This window comes from Xiphophorus maculatus, chromosome 4, assembly GCF_002775205.1.
Source record: "Xiphophorus maculatus strain JP 163 A chromosome 4, X_maculatus-5.0-male, whole genome shotgun sequence".
Lineage (NCBI taxonomy): Eukaryota > Metazoa > Chordata > Actinopteri > Cyprinodontiformes > Poeciliidae > Xiphophorus > Xiphophorus maculatus.
This window is the reverse complement of record NC_036446.1, coordinates 24,218,509-24,234,071: the sequence shown is the minus strand read 5'-3', so window position 1 is coordinate 24,234,071 and position 15,563 is coordinate 24,218,509. Positions and strand designations below refer to the sequence as shown.

The following is a 15,563-nucleotide window of genomic DNA, read 5'->3' as shown; positions in this document are numbered from 1 at the left end:
GTCTTTTGCTTCATTGGGGTCGCTTGTGCAGTGACTTAACCTGAGAAGTTCACACTACCCTCACCCCAATCAATTAGGCCAAATCCTCTGAGAGAATCCATTCCCACACCAGCCAAAGGACACAGTCCAGGGTCTTCATCTGGTTCCCAGAGGAGGCATCCTAACCAGATGCCTAAACCACCTCGACTGGCTCCTGAGGAGAAAGGGTAAGGCTGTAAACACCAGCCTCTAGAAGGCAGGGTGTCCTTATCTTATCTTTTGTTCATGGAGCAAAACAGTGTTTCATTGTTTTTTGTTTTGTTTGTTTATTTAAGTGCCTTTAAATCACTGAGACAGATGCAAATGACCATATGAACATTTTTAATGAACACCTTTCATCCAATTACCACCGGAGAGAGGCACCTATGCAGGGGTAAATGTGGATAAACACAGTGGATAAGTGGAGGGATTTTTAGTAGCATGTCCTGATGTTTTCATATGACTTTGTGGTTATTGTGTGAACACCACCCTGCAATGGTCTGGCGACCTGTTCAGGGTGACCCCGCCTCTCGCCCCAAATGTTAGCTGGAGATAGGCACCAGCACCCCTCCCTACCCCACTAGGGACACGGGTGAAAGAAAATGGATGGATGGATGGATGGATGGATGGATGGATGGATGGATGGATGGATGGATGTGAGAACACCAACTCTTGGGAGCCCCCTGTTGGCTCGGTTTGCTTTGCCTCTGGCTGACTGCACACTTTCATTGAGTTTAAACAAAAATACCAAAAAAAACCTAAAAAACAGTTGGGTCCCTGCACTGTACTCTTGTTTGGCCCTCCTTGGTAAAAGTGATACTACTAACTACTTTTTCCCCCCACATGTTTATGACAAAATGTCCAAGATCAAAATATTAAATACAACTTCTTTTAAACACTCCTGTGAATATATCAGATTATATTATTGATGTAATCTTTTTCCACAACATATAAAAGAAGAAGAAGCGGGTGGGGGAAATAATAATTCAAGTTACAATTGTTGAGAGGGGCAGCTTAAGGTTATGGAAACCGACCAGATAATATGATGTGCGACAGCCCCTTCAAATGTCATCAGACGAGAGAAAGTTATTAAAGTAAAGCAGCCATAAAACTGATATAATTTATGTTTCTCTTTGCTTATGTGGCTAATTGCTGCTCTAACAGCGTTTGTTATTGACAGTTCAGTGGAAGATCTACAAACATGACGCAGATTGTGGGTGACGCACGAAATGGGCGTCTTTTTGTTGTTTGCTTTTTTTCCTGGTCAAACGCTGCAAAAAATGTTTCACGTAAGTAATTGGATCTAGTTGGGGGCTGTTGTAAAACGGAAAGACAATTTAATTGCAAACAGTTACCTGCAGCACAGCAACCTGGTATAGATGCATTATAATTGTGGTATTCCTCATTTCAGCAGGTTTTAAAAGCAAGAAACGCGTTTGATGGTGCAAATTAGTAAAATGAAATTCTGGACATGACTTGCGTTTTTTTTTTTTTTTCTGAATCTTTAGTGTTTGTAATGCATCGCGTTTTAGCTCTAAATCTGAAAATAGGTTAACAAATACTATTCATAATGCAGCCAGAAGAGAGAGGGAGTGAAACTTGCGCACTTCTTGCAGTGTTCATCCCCTCCTTCTCCTTTGTCTCCCCCCCCCCCCCCCCCCGTCTCCTCCCCCTCCTCTCTGATGAGGGGGCAGGTCTTGTTGTAGTGGGCTGTATTACTGCCTTGGCAGGTGATGCTGCAGCTCACACGGGGCTGGAACAGCCTCCTTGCTTATCTGCTTTTAATTAGACAGGTGACCTGCTTTCAGCACCACCGTGCGTCAACAGCTCCAGGCAGCGCATATCTTTTTATTCCCAGCCTTTACCCGCACGGTGCGTCTAGCATCCAGAGCTGCTTCGTCCCCATCAAGACGCAGCCTTTCCGCGGCAGTTTCAGCACCGGGTTCTGGAGCTGTCCAAGCATTCAGCACTTCTTTTTTTTTTTTTTTTTTTTTTTTTAATTGTTCCTCAGGAAAAGAGATCCCCCACCAGACTCACTCACTCAAGCTGATAGGAACTGGTTTCCTGCGCGCTCCGGAGTAGATCATTCCAAGGATGGCGTCAAAACGCGTTGGCCTTTTCGTGCTTCTCCAGCTTCTTGTTCTGAATGTAGTGAGCCAGACATCTGCCTTCCCCACACCTACAGCCTCAGCGGATGGTGAGTTCGCGGGAACTGGGGCACCATTTGATAGCCAGAAATGTGCGCAGTCGCTTTTAAGATTTGCTTAAAACTTCCCAAAAGTACCACGAAACGCTAAATGGAGCGTATAAAGAAGCATAAATTTGGTCTGCTGGTTTATTTCCCTTTCCTGTTTTGTACGTATAGTCTAAATTCAAATTAAATGTACTTGTCGTGTAACCCTAAGAGTTGAGCTCCGTGCAACTCGGTAGCGGCTGGTGGTGTTTTTAATGCGCCCTGTCGCTTTAGGCCGCTTGTGGTCTATTTTCGCCACAGTTTAATCTTTTGTTTGATAATCCGATTAAGCTCTGCCTCTGGTGGAGAGTTAGGAGGGCAGAAACCCAGCAGATCACGTCAACCTGAAAGGTCATTTTTCAATGAAGCGACTTTAAATTATATCTCCAGTGAATTAAAGTTCGTAATTAAATCATCTGTACGGTTAATATATTCTGCTTTCGGCCACCAGTTTGAACGCTTACAGCTGTGATTTCGTTGCAGATAAAACTGTGTACAACAGACAGCTGACAGAAGAGAGACCTTTACAGGAACAGGTTGGTGACGTCCCTTTTGTCAGCTCATTTTCTTCTTTTAATATCCGACCAAATGTGCTATAAGGTCACTTTTCAAACAAGCTGGGGATTTTCTTTTCTGTATCCCTACAAACATTAACAATCAAGCCTCATATCCCGAGTGACAATCAATTGTTTGTCTTTGCCCAGATTGCAGAGGCAGACAGCGTGAAGGCTGCGGTGCAGTCAGCAGGTAAGAGGACACCTCGTTGCCAATCAATTGATGACTCTGTTTCCGCCTGCTGTGCAGATTCGGGTTGCAGCAGCCTTTCCAGTAATGGAGCCGTCATCTGCGCCCTTATTCACTGTTGTTTGCTTCTCCTTCCTGACAGAGAGCAAACAACCCGCGACCTCCAAGGACGCGGAGTCAGAGCAAGGCGACGACTTCACCATGCTCAAGTCTCTGGCCGACGGCCAGAAATCGAAAGAGGCCCCGGAAGGGCCGGTGAAGAAGGGGGATCATCAGTACGTCCCCGACGAGTCCGATTCGACGAAGAGCAGACGTCTGGCTGACGACTACGACTCCACCAAGAACGGGATGGACTACGGCAAGTACCGGGGTATCCGCAGGCTCGACATGCACTTCACACCGATTCTTCTGTTCCTCTCGTCCATCAAAACGCAGAAAGGAGCGCTTCCCATTAAAACGATGCTGCACTTTGTCTCCACAAGTCACTGACACAAGTCTCCAGTCTGCGTCTTTTGTCTTGTTTTTTTTTTTTTCTTTCTTTCTTCTTCTCCGTCATCAAGGACATACCCATAACGCTGGCTGCTGCCTCTATCCGTGTGCTGGCAGGCCACCAGGCAGACATTTTAAGAAAGAGTAGGAGACACGTGGGGTATAATGGAGTTGAGCCGCAACGGAAAGAAAGGAGTCAGAGACAGGACACGTGAATCCAGCAGAAACAAATGATCCTCTTCCTCCTCCTCCTCCTCCTCGACTCCGACGTGGTGAAAGCTGATGCTCTGTCTTCCACGACTCTGCAGAATGCATTCATCGCTCATGTAGAAAAAATACAACATCTTTATAACGCCTGTGTATTTTTAAGCATGTTTCGACATATGAGTATTTAATATAAATTGTGACAACACAGGTAACTCGTAGTGAGTATAAATGATGAGGAAAATGTTTTAGTTTGTTTCTTTAATGAATTAGGATAGAACCCCAGACATTTAGTCCTTAAAATGTCTAAAATCATGTATCACATCCTACGTTTACTATGGGAACATTTTTAATGAGAATTCTCTTACTTCTTCTTTTATTTCATACATTTTGTTTTGAGCTGCCTTTACAATCAGAATTGGTTTTCCATCTCTCTAAGTTGAGATGGAAAATGTTTCTCCTTAGAGTCTAAATGCATTTTTGTATAGCTTCTGTTATATGTGTAGCTATTTTTTTGCTTAAGGAGTCAACCAATTTTAAGTTCTGTTGCTTAAGTGCAAATAAATTACTTTCTGATTAGGCATCAACATGCAAATATTCCCTAATAAAATAAGTTATATTTATGGCGTTCAACTGTTTTCCACATCACTTTACATTTACTCTCACGTTAGGTCTGCCCGTCATGTTATCTAAGAGCACCCTCAACACCTATCATCATTTCAAGGGGTCCCACATTTACTGCAGTCTGACCTTTTGACGCCCTCTTAGAGGTCAGGTGACTGAAAGTCAAACCATAGAGCAGCATCACTTCCTCTGCTCCTGCCTTCGATCCAGCAGAGGCACAAACCTTTTTTCTTCTCCCCCGCTTACATGTGGCAAGCTCAGCAGTCAAGATCTTTTCAAAGTGAGCCAAAAATAGATGGAAGGAAACGTCTCACTTATGATTTAACCTGCACACACGGACAAAAATAATCTGGCACTGCTCCTCGTTTTCACTCAGTTTTGGACGGCGGGGAGCAGCCGGCGCCGTTATGCAAGTGTCAGACTGTCGCAGTTGCACATTTGTCGCTCGGGATTGCCGTGACACGCCGAATATGAGAAACACTTTTTTTTTTTTTTTATGTGTAAAGAAAATAATTCTGCTCTGCGGGGCTGAAAGGAATGACATCGACGGTCTCTCTTCACAGATGACCCAGAAAGCTTCCGGCAGGTTGACGGCACCCCGCTGACTGCTGAGGATATCGTCCAGAAGATTGCCAACAAAATATACGAGGAGGACGACAGAGGGGTGTTCGACAGGATCGTCTCCAAGCTGCTCAAACTGGGGCTGGTAAGCGCCGAGCTCAACCTCGCCCTCTGAAACTCGGATTGAGTTGAGCCCAGCGGGTCGCTTGACATTTTCCCCCGCGGGGGCTCGCTCCACCTCCCTCTGCACAGCCTCTACTGTCACTATAGCAGATGAAGATATGTGTAAATTGCATTTATTGTTCCACGAATTCAGCTGTGAATTAGTGTTTTGTCACTCGATGGACAGCTTGTCTTTGCCCTCTCTGTTGAAATGAGGTCACCGATCAATAATTTGGACTCTATCATCACAAACTTGCTGTTTTTTGTTTTTTCTTCTTCTCTGTAGATCACTGAAAACCAGGCGGATACTCTGGAATACCAGGTGGCCGAGGCGCTCCAGGATCTCATCACCAAAAATGCGAAGAATAATGAAGTCGAGGACATGGACCAGGAGTCTAGGGGAGAGCAGGACGACCTGGGTCCAGACACGGTACGGCACGAGACAAAAAAATCATAGTCATGGTAACAGCTGCTAGAATTTAAAACCTGCCGGGGTTTTTTTTTTCTCTCAGGACGCATGGGAGACACCCAGGCGGCGTTACGATGAAGAAGACCATGACGAAGTAGCCAACAACGACGATGAGATTGCGGACGAGGTGGACAGGGATGTGGAAGAAGACATGGACAACAGCTGGGACAAAGAGAAAGAGGAGGGCAACGAGGTGAACCCTGAAGATGGGCTCCAGGACCTGCAGTACTTCCCAAACTTCTACCGCCTGCTCAAAAGCCTTGATTCAGGTGAAAACTCAAATCCTCCTCACAGAAGATTATTTCATTTTAGTCATTAGAGGGTGAGTCAGGGTTTTTTTCCCCACATTTGTTTCAACACAGAAAAGAAAGTGTGGATGATAAGACCACTCAACCACACACACACACACACACACACACACACGCACACGCCCACACACACACACACACACACACACACAGACACACACCCAGGCACTCCAGTGAGCTCATTATCGACACTCCAGTTATGAAGAATTCAGCGGTCCAACGTTTTAGAACCATTTTCATCCATCCATACGTCCGTCCTCATTTTCTTCCTGCTCTCTGCTTTGTTTCTCCAGAGCAAGACGCTCAGGAAAGAGAAACCCTGATCACCATCATGAAGACACTGATCGATTTTGTGAAGATGATGGTGAAGTATGGCACCATCACTCCAGAGGAGGGAGTTTCATATCTCGGTAAGATGTTAAAACAATAATTTGGAGGTTTAAATTTTAAGGTACTTTATCAGGTTGTTGAATCATTATTCCACATAAATGCTTTTAGACTTTGATTGAACAGGTTTTATTGCGCATGTGGTCGATGTGGATCTCAGTTCTCTTGGGGCGTTACAGTTTATTTTAGTTAAAACCATCAATCCATCCTGTTTTTCATAAATATGATGCTTTGTGTTTTTGTGGGCGTTAAACCCAGGGCGGCATACCATGAGGGGCAACATGAGTGCTCCAAAAACAACAAGGCAATTTACCTGTTAGTTATGTCCCACATTTGTTTTCTGTTGTCCATTTGAACATCATGAAGCTTTACCTTTACCTAATTTGAACCTTGGTGCTAGATTTTATTTTGTTATCTCTAGTTGACAATCTAAAGAATTTAAACCTAATCTTTATTGTTCCACACTGAACACATTTCATTCTAAACACAATTTCAGATTCATAAAACCTTTTTTCTGTTTGTGAAAACTCATAAAACATGTTCATTATAAATTTATTTGGATTCAGACCACCTTTAGATCGAGACAATCACTCATTTATAGTGGCCGCTCCTTCCAGTCATGTTATCTCATAGCTCCAGCTACAGTTTTAATACTTTACTGGAACGGCGTATAAGCGAGGATTATCCTATTACTGTTTGGTTACTGTTCTGTTTTCCTTGTAAGAGGACATGTTCAGCCTTTCAGCGACTTTATGTTGACAATAATATCTAAGTGATTTGTTGCCAGACATCTTTTGTTAGGGGGTAACAAACTACGGCTGAATTTTTCCATCTTATAAAAACATCTTATAGTCTATTCCAAATTTAAATAAAAAACTGAGGAAAAAATACAATATTTTCACCTCTTTTACAGTGTTTTGCACTTCTTGATTGGCAGGTTATTTTAAAATTGACTCAAACATTTGGGGTTGTGTGAAAAATCTCTCTACATACAAAAGGTATATGTGTGGAATGCTATGAAATGATGTGGCAACTTTGTTGCTCAAGCTTTTTTGACATGGGGCCTTCAGCAATACGAAGGATTTCAGATTTAAACTTTAATCCATCCAGTGTGCATCCATTTTATCCATGTTTTGGATAAAATGGATGCACACTGTGCATCCAAAAACAACAACACTGTTGTTGTTGTTGTTGTTGTTTTTTGTTTTTTTTTTCTGTGTGCTGTTGGTCTAAAGCAGTCGAGCGTAAAGCCAGTGAAGGCAGATAATAAATGCCCAGGGGCTTCCAGTATGACCAGACTGGTTACGTTATGGGCATCAGTAGCCAGTGGAAAGGTCAGCCACCTTTCACAGACAGCACAGGCGTCATCTCTATGTTCGCCTTGGGAAATCCCAAACCCATCCGGTCCTCTCTCTGTGACATAATCCTTCCCTCAGTTCAAATCAGCATCCAGTTGAAAAGAGAAATTGAAACTTAAAATTAACTAAAAGAAGGAAAGAAAAAAAGAGAGAGAGAGAAGTTTTGATTAAATGATTAGCTCTTTTAATCCCTTAAATTATATTAATTTCATCTCACAATATTTAGGAGAGAAAAAAAAGAGGTTCAATATACATATCGAATTTCTTATTGATTTTTTTTATTTAATTAATTGATTTTAATTGAATTTATTTACATTCTTTCATTTTGTTTTTTAATTCTATCCATAAATACAATGTGATATCTAATAGTTTATATTGGTTTTTTTCTCTTTTTTTATTTAAAACGTAAATAATTTGGCCGCCATGTTTCCTTTTCACTTGTGCTGTTGACATGAATGAGATGAAAACAAATTTAGCTCCCAAGTTTGTCGCCCACTAAGGCTGACCCGCTGCGTTTAGCCTTTAGACGGATTATTCAATTCTCCTTCAGATGACCGTTCCCAACAGATGGCCTTTACTGTCTCAAACTGCTGCTGCGCTAGCCGCTACAGAACATAATCCACCATTAGAAAAGATGCAAGTCTCCATGGCAACCGGGCCCCAGCATCCTCCTAGTCCAGGTTATTATAAAGCAAGACACAGAAATGGATTTCCTCCAGCTCCTAGCGACATGCACACACCCTTCCTCCTCTCTCTCTCTCTCTCCTTCCCACCCCTGAACTGGCTGTGATGTTCCAGTGAGTCACAGCAGGTTCACCACTGAGTACTCAGAGCTGCCAATCATCTCTAATCTGGCAGCGGGTGATGCTGCTTGCTTCAAGATGCAGCCAGAGAGTGAGCGAGATGCAGAGGCAGGAAGCAAGGGAAGGGAAAAAAAGAGTGGGTTTTTCTGTGTTTGTGTGTGCCTCCAGGTGTGAGGAGGTGGACGGTATACATAGAAAGAGCGGAGGAAAGTGGGCTGATTAGATAGTAAGAAGAAGAAAACACAAGAGAGGAAATTGGAAAACATTTCAACGTCAACCCTTGTCATGCCCTCTGTTTGATCTGTAAAATAAAAAGACGCACGCAAAATTCCTCACAGTTGTGGACCCGGTCAGAAAAACAAAACTACACCTCTGGTCTCATCTGCATTTTGTCCTCCAAGCATTTTACCACAAAAACATTTTCTTTATTCAGTATGCAGAATATTAATTAAAGCAGCTCAGGTGCTAACATTTGGTAAACAGTTTATAACTAGCAGATATTTCTGCTCACGTCAAGAGGAAATCAATCAACACTGCAAAGGTTCTCGGAGCTATTTAAAGCAGAAAGTACTTTAATCTGTCTGTTAACTATTTATGTAAAGCTTTTAAATGATGAATTAGAAGACTAATGGGAAATCAACACAGAGGATGACTTTAGCTGCATTTATCCCCAGAACATCTGCTTCCTTTATCTTTACGCGTAATGTTTCCCGCCTTCGTTAATCCAGAGAGGACCTGTTGTCCTGTCCAGCCATATGATCTGTGTTTGTCTCCTCGTTTCATAATCGCTCTGCAAATACATAATATCCCAACCCCCATTACACGTACAACACAACCTGAGGATTACTTGATGAATTCATGCAGAAATGTAAACATTTCTAAAACAAACAGCAGCATTTGGTGATGTTAAACAGGTCCAGCACACATACAGATAATTAAACCACACATAAATTATTCCTATAAAGGCTTTTTCTTTTTTTTTTCCAGTGTTTTTTACTCTGGTTGAGATTGCTAATTAAGCCACTGGAAATGAGAATGGGGGAGGAAAAAAAAAAAACCCACAATGTTATGTTTATGACTGTCGTCATGCTCCTGAGCCTCATATTCGTTAATGAGAGCGAGGCTTTTTCTCATGATAATAACCCTCTGAGTCACACAGGAACAGCGTGAGACACCGAAACGGTCAAAAGGCGTCCATTCATCGTCCGCAGAGAGAACTGACCGACCGCACTCGACCGATGAGATCTGAAAGTAAATGTTTGTTCTCTTCTGTCCACCTGCAGAGAACCTGGACGCTATGATCGCCATGCAGACAAAGAACAAACTCGGAAAGTCCCTCGTGGTCCCGGACATTTCGGGTCTTACGGGTAACGTTTTCCTCTTGAATGTGTCAAACATTCTTCAAAGTGATATCTTTTAGGTTTTCAAAAAAGTTTTCAGTTTTTGTTGCTGAAAACTAACAGAATTCAAAAAAGGCGCATAAAAAGTCCTTTATAACTTTATCCTAAAAACTTATAGTTAAGTAAATTGGCCCAAGCTGGATAAATATGTATATAAAAGTTGATAAGAAAAAACGATCAATTGTTCTTTTCTTTGGTCAGAAAGGAATTATATAGAAATAATCTACATAGTTAGATCATTTCTTTGGCTAAACACTTTCAAAATGGCTCAAAAGGCTCATAAATAACCTGCAATAAAATAAAGTTGTTTTACATCTTACCTGCTTTTTATACTTTGCCTTCCACATCTAGTTACACCGTCGATCAAAATGTTAACAACCTTAGAATAGATTATTTTATTGCATAATATCAATCTGAAAGTTTTTGAATAATCCAATCTCTAAGTATATTTGCTCAAGGACTTGAGCACAGGCCCTTGAAATAATAAGAAAATAGCTAAGCAATTAAACCTGCATTTATGCAACAATTAAAAACTTTAAATGAACTGGAATAAATCAGACTGAACAATAAGGCCAGGTAATTTTTCCAACACAGACAATGATGAGGATAGCAAGAGACGAAATGTACTAAGTTCATTTTTTTCTGTTAGATAATTATTCCACTGCAATAAGATTACTTTAACTCAACTTTATGTTGGTATCAAAAATGTAAGAGAAGAGTGAATCTAAGAACATAAAGGAAACACTGTAGGGAGGGGAGAGGTTATTTGAAAGGCTATTTAAGGACGGAAGCAGCTAGCTCCTTGCAAATCAGATAAAATTAAGATAAAATGTCAGATAAAATGTCAATTCACTGAACAACCACCAAGTGTTTCCGCCAAGAATTTTAACCATTTTTGTGTTTTTATTCTGCTTTAGGGAAAAACTTTGATGAAGATGACAACACCAAATCCGAGACTGCCAAGATGCAGAAGGAGTACGAGAACCTGAAGGACTCGACCAAAGAGGAGCAGACGTCAACCGAGACCAGTCAGTCCACAGAGAAACCCTGACGACCACCAGACACACGCGTAGCGTTTTGTTCTACGTAGCCAGCTAAAACTCTTTGACAGTTTCAACCTTTTCTTTCATTTCACGAATGGCAATGTCCGGCCACATAATTTGCATGACTCATTCTTTGTGTTTTTGTTATTGTTCTTTTTTTTTTTTTTTTTTGCTCAAATTACAATTTTATTGTTTTTTTGTTTTGTACCTTCTCATCTCTCAAATAAATATACAATTTTCCAACAACAACAACAACAAAAAAAAACCCACAACAAATCCTCACCACTTCACTTCAATTAAGTAAATTATCATACTCAGTCTACCACAAAATTGGTTTCATTGCAGTGAAAACCAGTTCAGACATTTTGTTTTTCACAGCAGAGCTCCTGGGAAATAAACAGTTCAGGCCAATCATAATTAAGCCCCTGCCCGTCTCTGAACTAGGCCAGTCCAATAACAGTCACCGGAAAAGCTTGTCACAGCCTCGTTTAGTGTGTGTCCTGGCAGACTGCACACACTTCACACACTGCACGTCAATATAATCCACATTTCCACCCAGACAGAAACATATAAAGAACAAAATAAAACGCAGACTAGGGTTGTCAGGTTCATCAATTACTAAATAGAAAACTGACTGGCTGGTTTTAAAGTCTGCAGTGACTTGGCCTATTTAACTTTTATTAAAAAAAAGAGAAAACGTCTGTATTAATGATTTGATCTGTGCCTAAATTAAGAATATAACTCTGTATATATTATATTCTTCTGATGAGGCTTGCTTTTTGATACCGTCCTTGCAGCCGTTGTGTTTTCTGTGCAACTGGGGAGAGAAAACAAAGAAAGCATGAGGGTTACATTTTTAATATTATGAATAATTTATAAATCTACTATTTGACTGTTTTACTAGCTGGTAAAATTAAGATCCTTGCCAGTTTCACAGTCTTGGCAAACAAGAAAATGTCTTTCAGGAATAATAGTGCTTCAGTGAGGGAAATATCTCACCTTTGTTCTCCGTTTCTTTGAAACCCCAGATCAGCCGGGCAAATCGGAGAGCTATCTGGAGGCCATCAGGAAGAACATCGAGTGGCTGAAGAAGCACAACAAAGACGAAGGCAAAAATGGTGAGGTATTTTTTCCATTACAGGAAAGTTGATGATGCAGTCTTAGTCCTGATTCCTTCATCTTGCTGAATATCATTGGAGGTCATATGAGTTTGCTGATGTAACACGCAGAAAAAGGTCCTTATTTCCAAATCATCGCTTCTTCATTTTTCATAAACTGCCACATCTGGGGCACAGGAAAATCAGCGACCCTTATTATCCCCTATTTGCATTTTAAAGGAGCGTGGCATTTTAAAATAAATGCTTCTCTCCAGATCTCATCAATATGGATCATCCCTAATCATGCTATCCTAATTGCTCCAGAAACAGCTGCTTGCTTGCAGACAAAACACTTGAATCTGCTTCACTAAAACACCAAAGATACAGTAGCTGAAAGGAAAGGCGTTATTCTCTGATGCTGCTTACTGTCAGCCTTGGCCTGCAGAGCAGTAAAAACTCTTGGAGCGTCTATGGTGAGGCCAGATACAGTCGGACGTCGCCATGTTGCAAAATCAATGCCCTGCGCTGCTTAATTAGGCAGAGGGGAGTGAATCGCTAATGAGTTCTCACCATTCAGATCTATGTGCGGCAGATGATCTCAGCGTGATATCCCAGACAAGAAAACAAAAGTTCAGGGTCCGTGAGATTTATCCGTACAGTATGTTTCCTTTGTGCCGATCTGATCCGAGCTCAACAACAAGGATAAGAAGGTGAAGACAGAGGGATTACGGATTAGAACCAAGTTTGACCCAGATTCTGGCTTCCCTACTAAACACAGGAGAAATAAAAATGACAACAACAAGAAAAAGCAGAGGGACTCTGAAAGTGTGGTGCTGAGGAGGAGAGGGGCCATGGGAGGCCAGATCAGCAGGGATGTTTTGTTGGGAGCTCATCTTTAACCTTGCCCTAGATAGGACACTTCATTAGCATTCAGGAGTGTGCAACGGTTGTCCGGGACAACTGGGGGCTCCCCGCCTTCTTGCCAGCGAACCAAGACATACGGATAATGGTGTAAGAAGAGGCACACACTGACAAAATGTGTCCAATCACCCAGTTTTCCCATGATCAGGCTCCATTTAGGACTAAAATAAAGCAGCATGAGGGTGTCCATTTGTAGCTCATTCTGCAGCACACTGAACTCCTCTTTGAAGCCCTCGTCCTTGTTCTTTTTTTAGGAGCGAACAAAGCCGTCGCGGCTGAAAACAGTGTCATAGAAACAGAGTGGGATCCGAGCCATTCGTTGTGTTTACTCTACCAGAAGCCTCCATTAGGACGATCTCAGCACTCACACATTTGTGTGTGTTAATGAGTTCATATAAGTTCATCCGCACGCGGGTGCGTACGCCTACACTCTGTAAAGATTAGCCAGAGGAGCAGATGGACACACACGGAAACACCCTGGCTTTTGCCACTTGGCTTTTTACGGCCCTGGTGACGACGACTGACGCCGCGTCTAGTCGCGTCCTTTTGATGTTTTCCCACAAGCCTCGGCCCACAAGTGACTCTAACCCTAAAGCGCTGCAACGATCCGCCCCACTGCAAATGCTGGGAGGTCGCAGAGTGACCTTTTAGCCATTTTCTATTCGTCCACTACTAGTTTAGTTGGAGTCTATGGACCTACATTGGGGCCATAAAGTTTGTTCAAAAGAAAAACTATTTCAAACTGAAAAAAAAAAGTATTTGAAATGAAAAAATGAACTCAAAATAAGATTCGAAACTGAAAAAATATATATTTTGAAGTTGAAAAGAAAAGGATGGGAAACTGATTTTTTTTCCTCACTGTGATTATTTCATCTGAAACAAACTGAAAACAAATCACACGTTAGTAGGGTTTAATGCATTTTTTAAAAGAAATATGTTGCGGCACGTGATTAAGATGTGCAAAAATACTTCAAATGTACTTTTTTATTGCAGTGAAATAATCTCACACTGAGAAATATAATCTCCACATCTAGCTAGAAAAAATTTTGGCACCCGTATTGTTAAAGTTTTTCCACATTACCAATAATGTATAATAGGGTTCCAGTCTTTTATAATGTTTTGTACTTTTGGAGCAGAAAAGGGAACTTTGAACATTTCTTTTACATGATCCCTCCACGTCATCCAGAATCTAATAGGTTTTCTATATAATTCAGGTCTGCAGACTGAAGAAGGTTGATTTTTCATCTGGAGAATCATTTCTGCGTTGATTTGGCCGCATGCTTTGGTGGATATCTTGTTGAAACAACCAATGAAACCCAATTTGTAAGGTTTCACTTTAATATTTTCAGGTATTTCAGAGTTTGTGCCCTCCAGCAAGAATTCCCAGGGCATATTGAAGTCCACAACATCACAGATTTTCTGCCATACTTAACAGTGGGCTTAAGGTGCTTTTATTTGCATTCACCTTCGTTTCACACCAAACCCACCTGCAGTGTCATTTATCAGAAAGTTCAACCTTTGGCCACATTTTGCGTGCAGGAACCTTTTCTGTGCTCTGTTTCCACGATATTTACAAGAGTTAAATTATGTTACCTGAGCAACGACTGTTCAAATACGCCATTAAACTGCAACTACAAAGCCTACGTCATAGTTGTAGCTGCAATAATGGAAACCCGACTGCATTTGCTGTAGACACTTTGAGACACCAGATCAATTTAGAGTTGATGTTGGATGCTGTGTGTGTGTGCAGTTCATAATGCTTCATGTTATGGATTTTCTCCCAGCACTGAATAGATGTAAGGAAATTAAATGTAATTTTTTCCCTCAATAATCATATTTTAGCATGAATGCGAATAAAATGATCTATAACAGTATTTACATTTCAGAAGCATAGCTTGGCGATCATCTTGCAGCATGACTTTCTCATTAGATGGCTGCAAATCTGGCATCAGACAAACATCCTTTGACCCTAATCCTCCTTGGACCTTGTTTGGGTGTGGCATCTCAAGGGGTCCCCTAACCACAGCATCCTTAATGAACCTGCTGTGAACGTCAGATTATAAGCCGCCCTCATGTGCTACTTCTCGTCCCTCCAGATTATGACCTGTCCAAGCTGAAGGATTTCATGGACCAGCAAGTCGACTCGTACATCGAGAAAGGAATCATCGCCAAAGACGAAGGAGACACCATAAAAAGGATCTACAGCAGCCTGTGACAAGATAATCCGTCCAAAGTCCGTCACTAAGATCTCCTACAAGAACACAGATTCTCTCAAATTATTTTAAATTGTATGATAAATTACCTGCAGTATAATCGAAACCCAATTTCCCAGATGTTCCCAAAATGAACCAAAATTTAAATTTAGTCTCAACTAAATTGAAATGTTCACCCGAAAACAGAAGACAGCTAGCTAAAATCCTTTCATAAGGAACCTGAATACTTTGTCACATCACACAGTGAAGTCTGCGAATGTAATTGCTAGAACCGCATTGCAACAATAAATCCACAGATATCAAATTATACTAATGTGTAAACCTGTCTTAGTCAGCCATACTTATCTTATTTTCCAGCGCATATATGAGATTTTATGTATTCTTGCTTTTTATTTTACCATAATTACGTTTGTGACGTTATGATGTCTGTGCGCCTTGTTGCTACCTTTTCTTTTTCCTGTTCTGCTGTAATCCACCTGGGGCCCGCTAGGGGGCGGTGTCGCAGTCAGTAATTCTCTCTGTATGTCTC

The 15,563-nt window shown here is 41.4% G+C and overlaps 1 protein-coding gene across 2 annotated transcripts; it reads left to right on the top strand.

The window, feature by feature from the left end:
* Positions 1-1,728: 1,728 nt before the first annotated feature.
* Positions 1,729-15,341, top strand: scg3 (secretogranin III). Of its 2 annotated transcripts, none has more exons than XM_023332814.1 (12): positions 1,729-2,215; positions 2,735-2,787; positions 2,956-2,998; positions 3,138-3,365; positions 4,876-5,018; positions 5,322-5,465; positions 5,548-5,773; positions 6,106-6,222; positions 9,644-9,727; positions 10,678-10,788; positions 11,832-11,921; positions 14,918-15,341. In XM_023332814.1, exons 1-12 carry the CDS (start codon positions 2,113-2,115, stop codon positions 15,034-15,036), a joined length of 1,461 nt encoding a protein of 486 aa, XP_023188582.1. In that variant the 5' UTR covers positions 1,729-2,112; the 3' UTR covers positions 15,037-15,341. The 2 variants fall into 2 exon arrangements, with proteins under 2 accessions (XP_023188582.1, XP_005799798.1); XM_005799741.3 differs by having other exon boundaries at positions 1,730-2,215; positions 3,138-3,353.
* Positions 15,342-15,563: the final 222 nt, after the last annotated feature.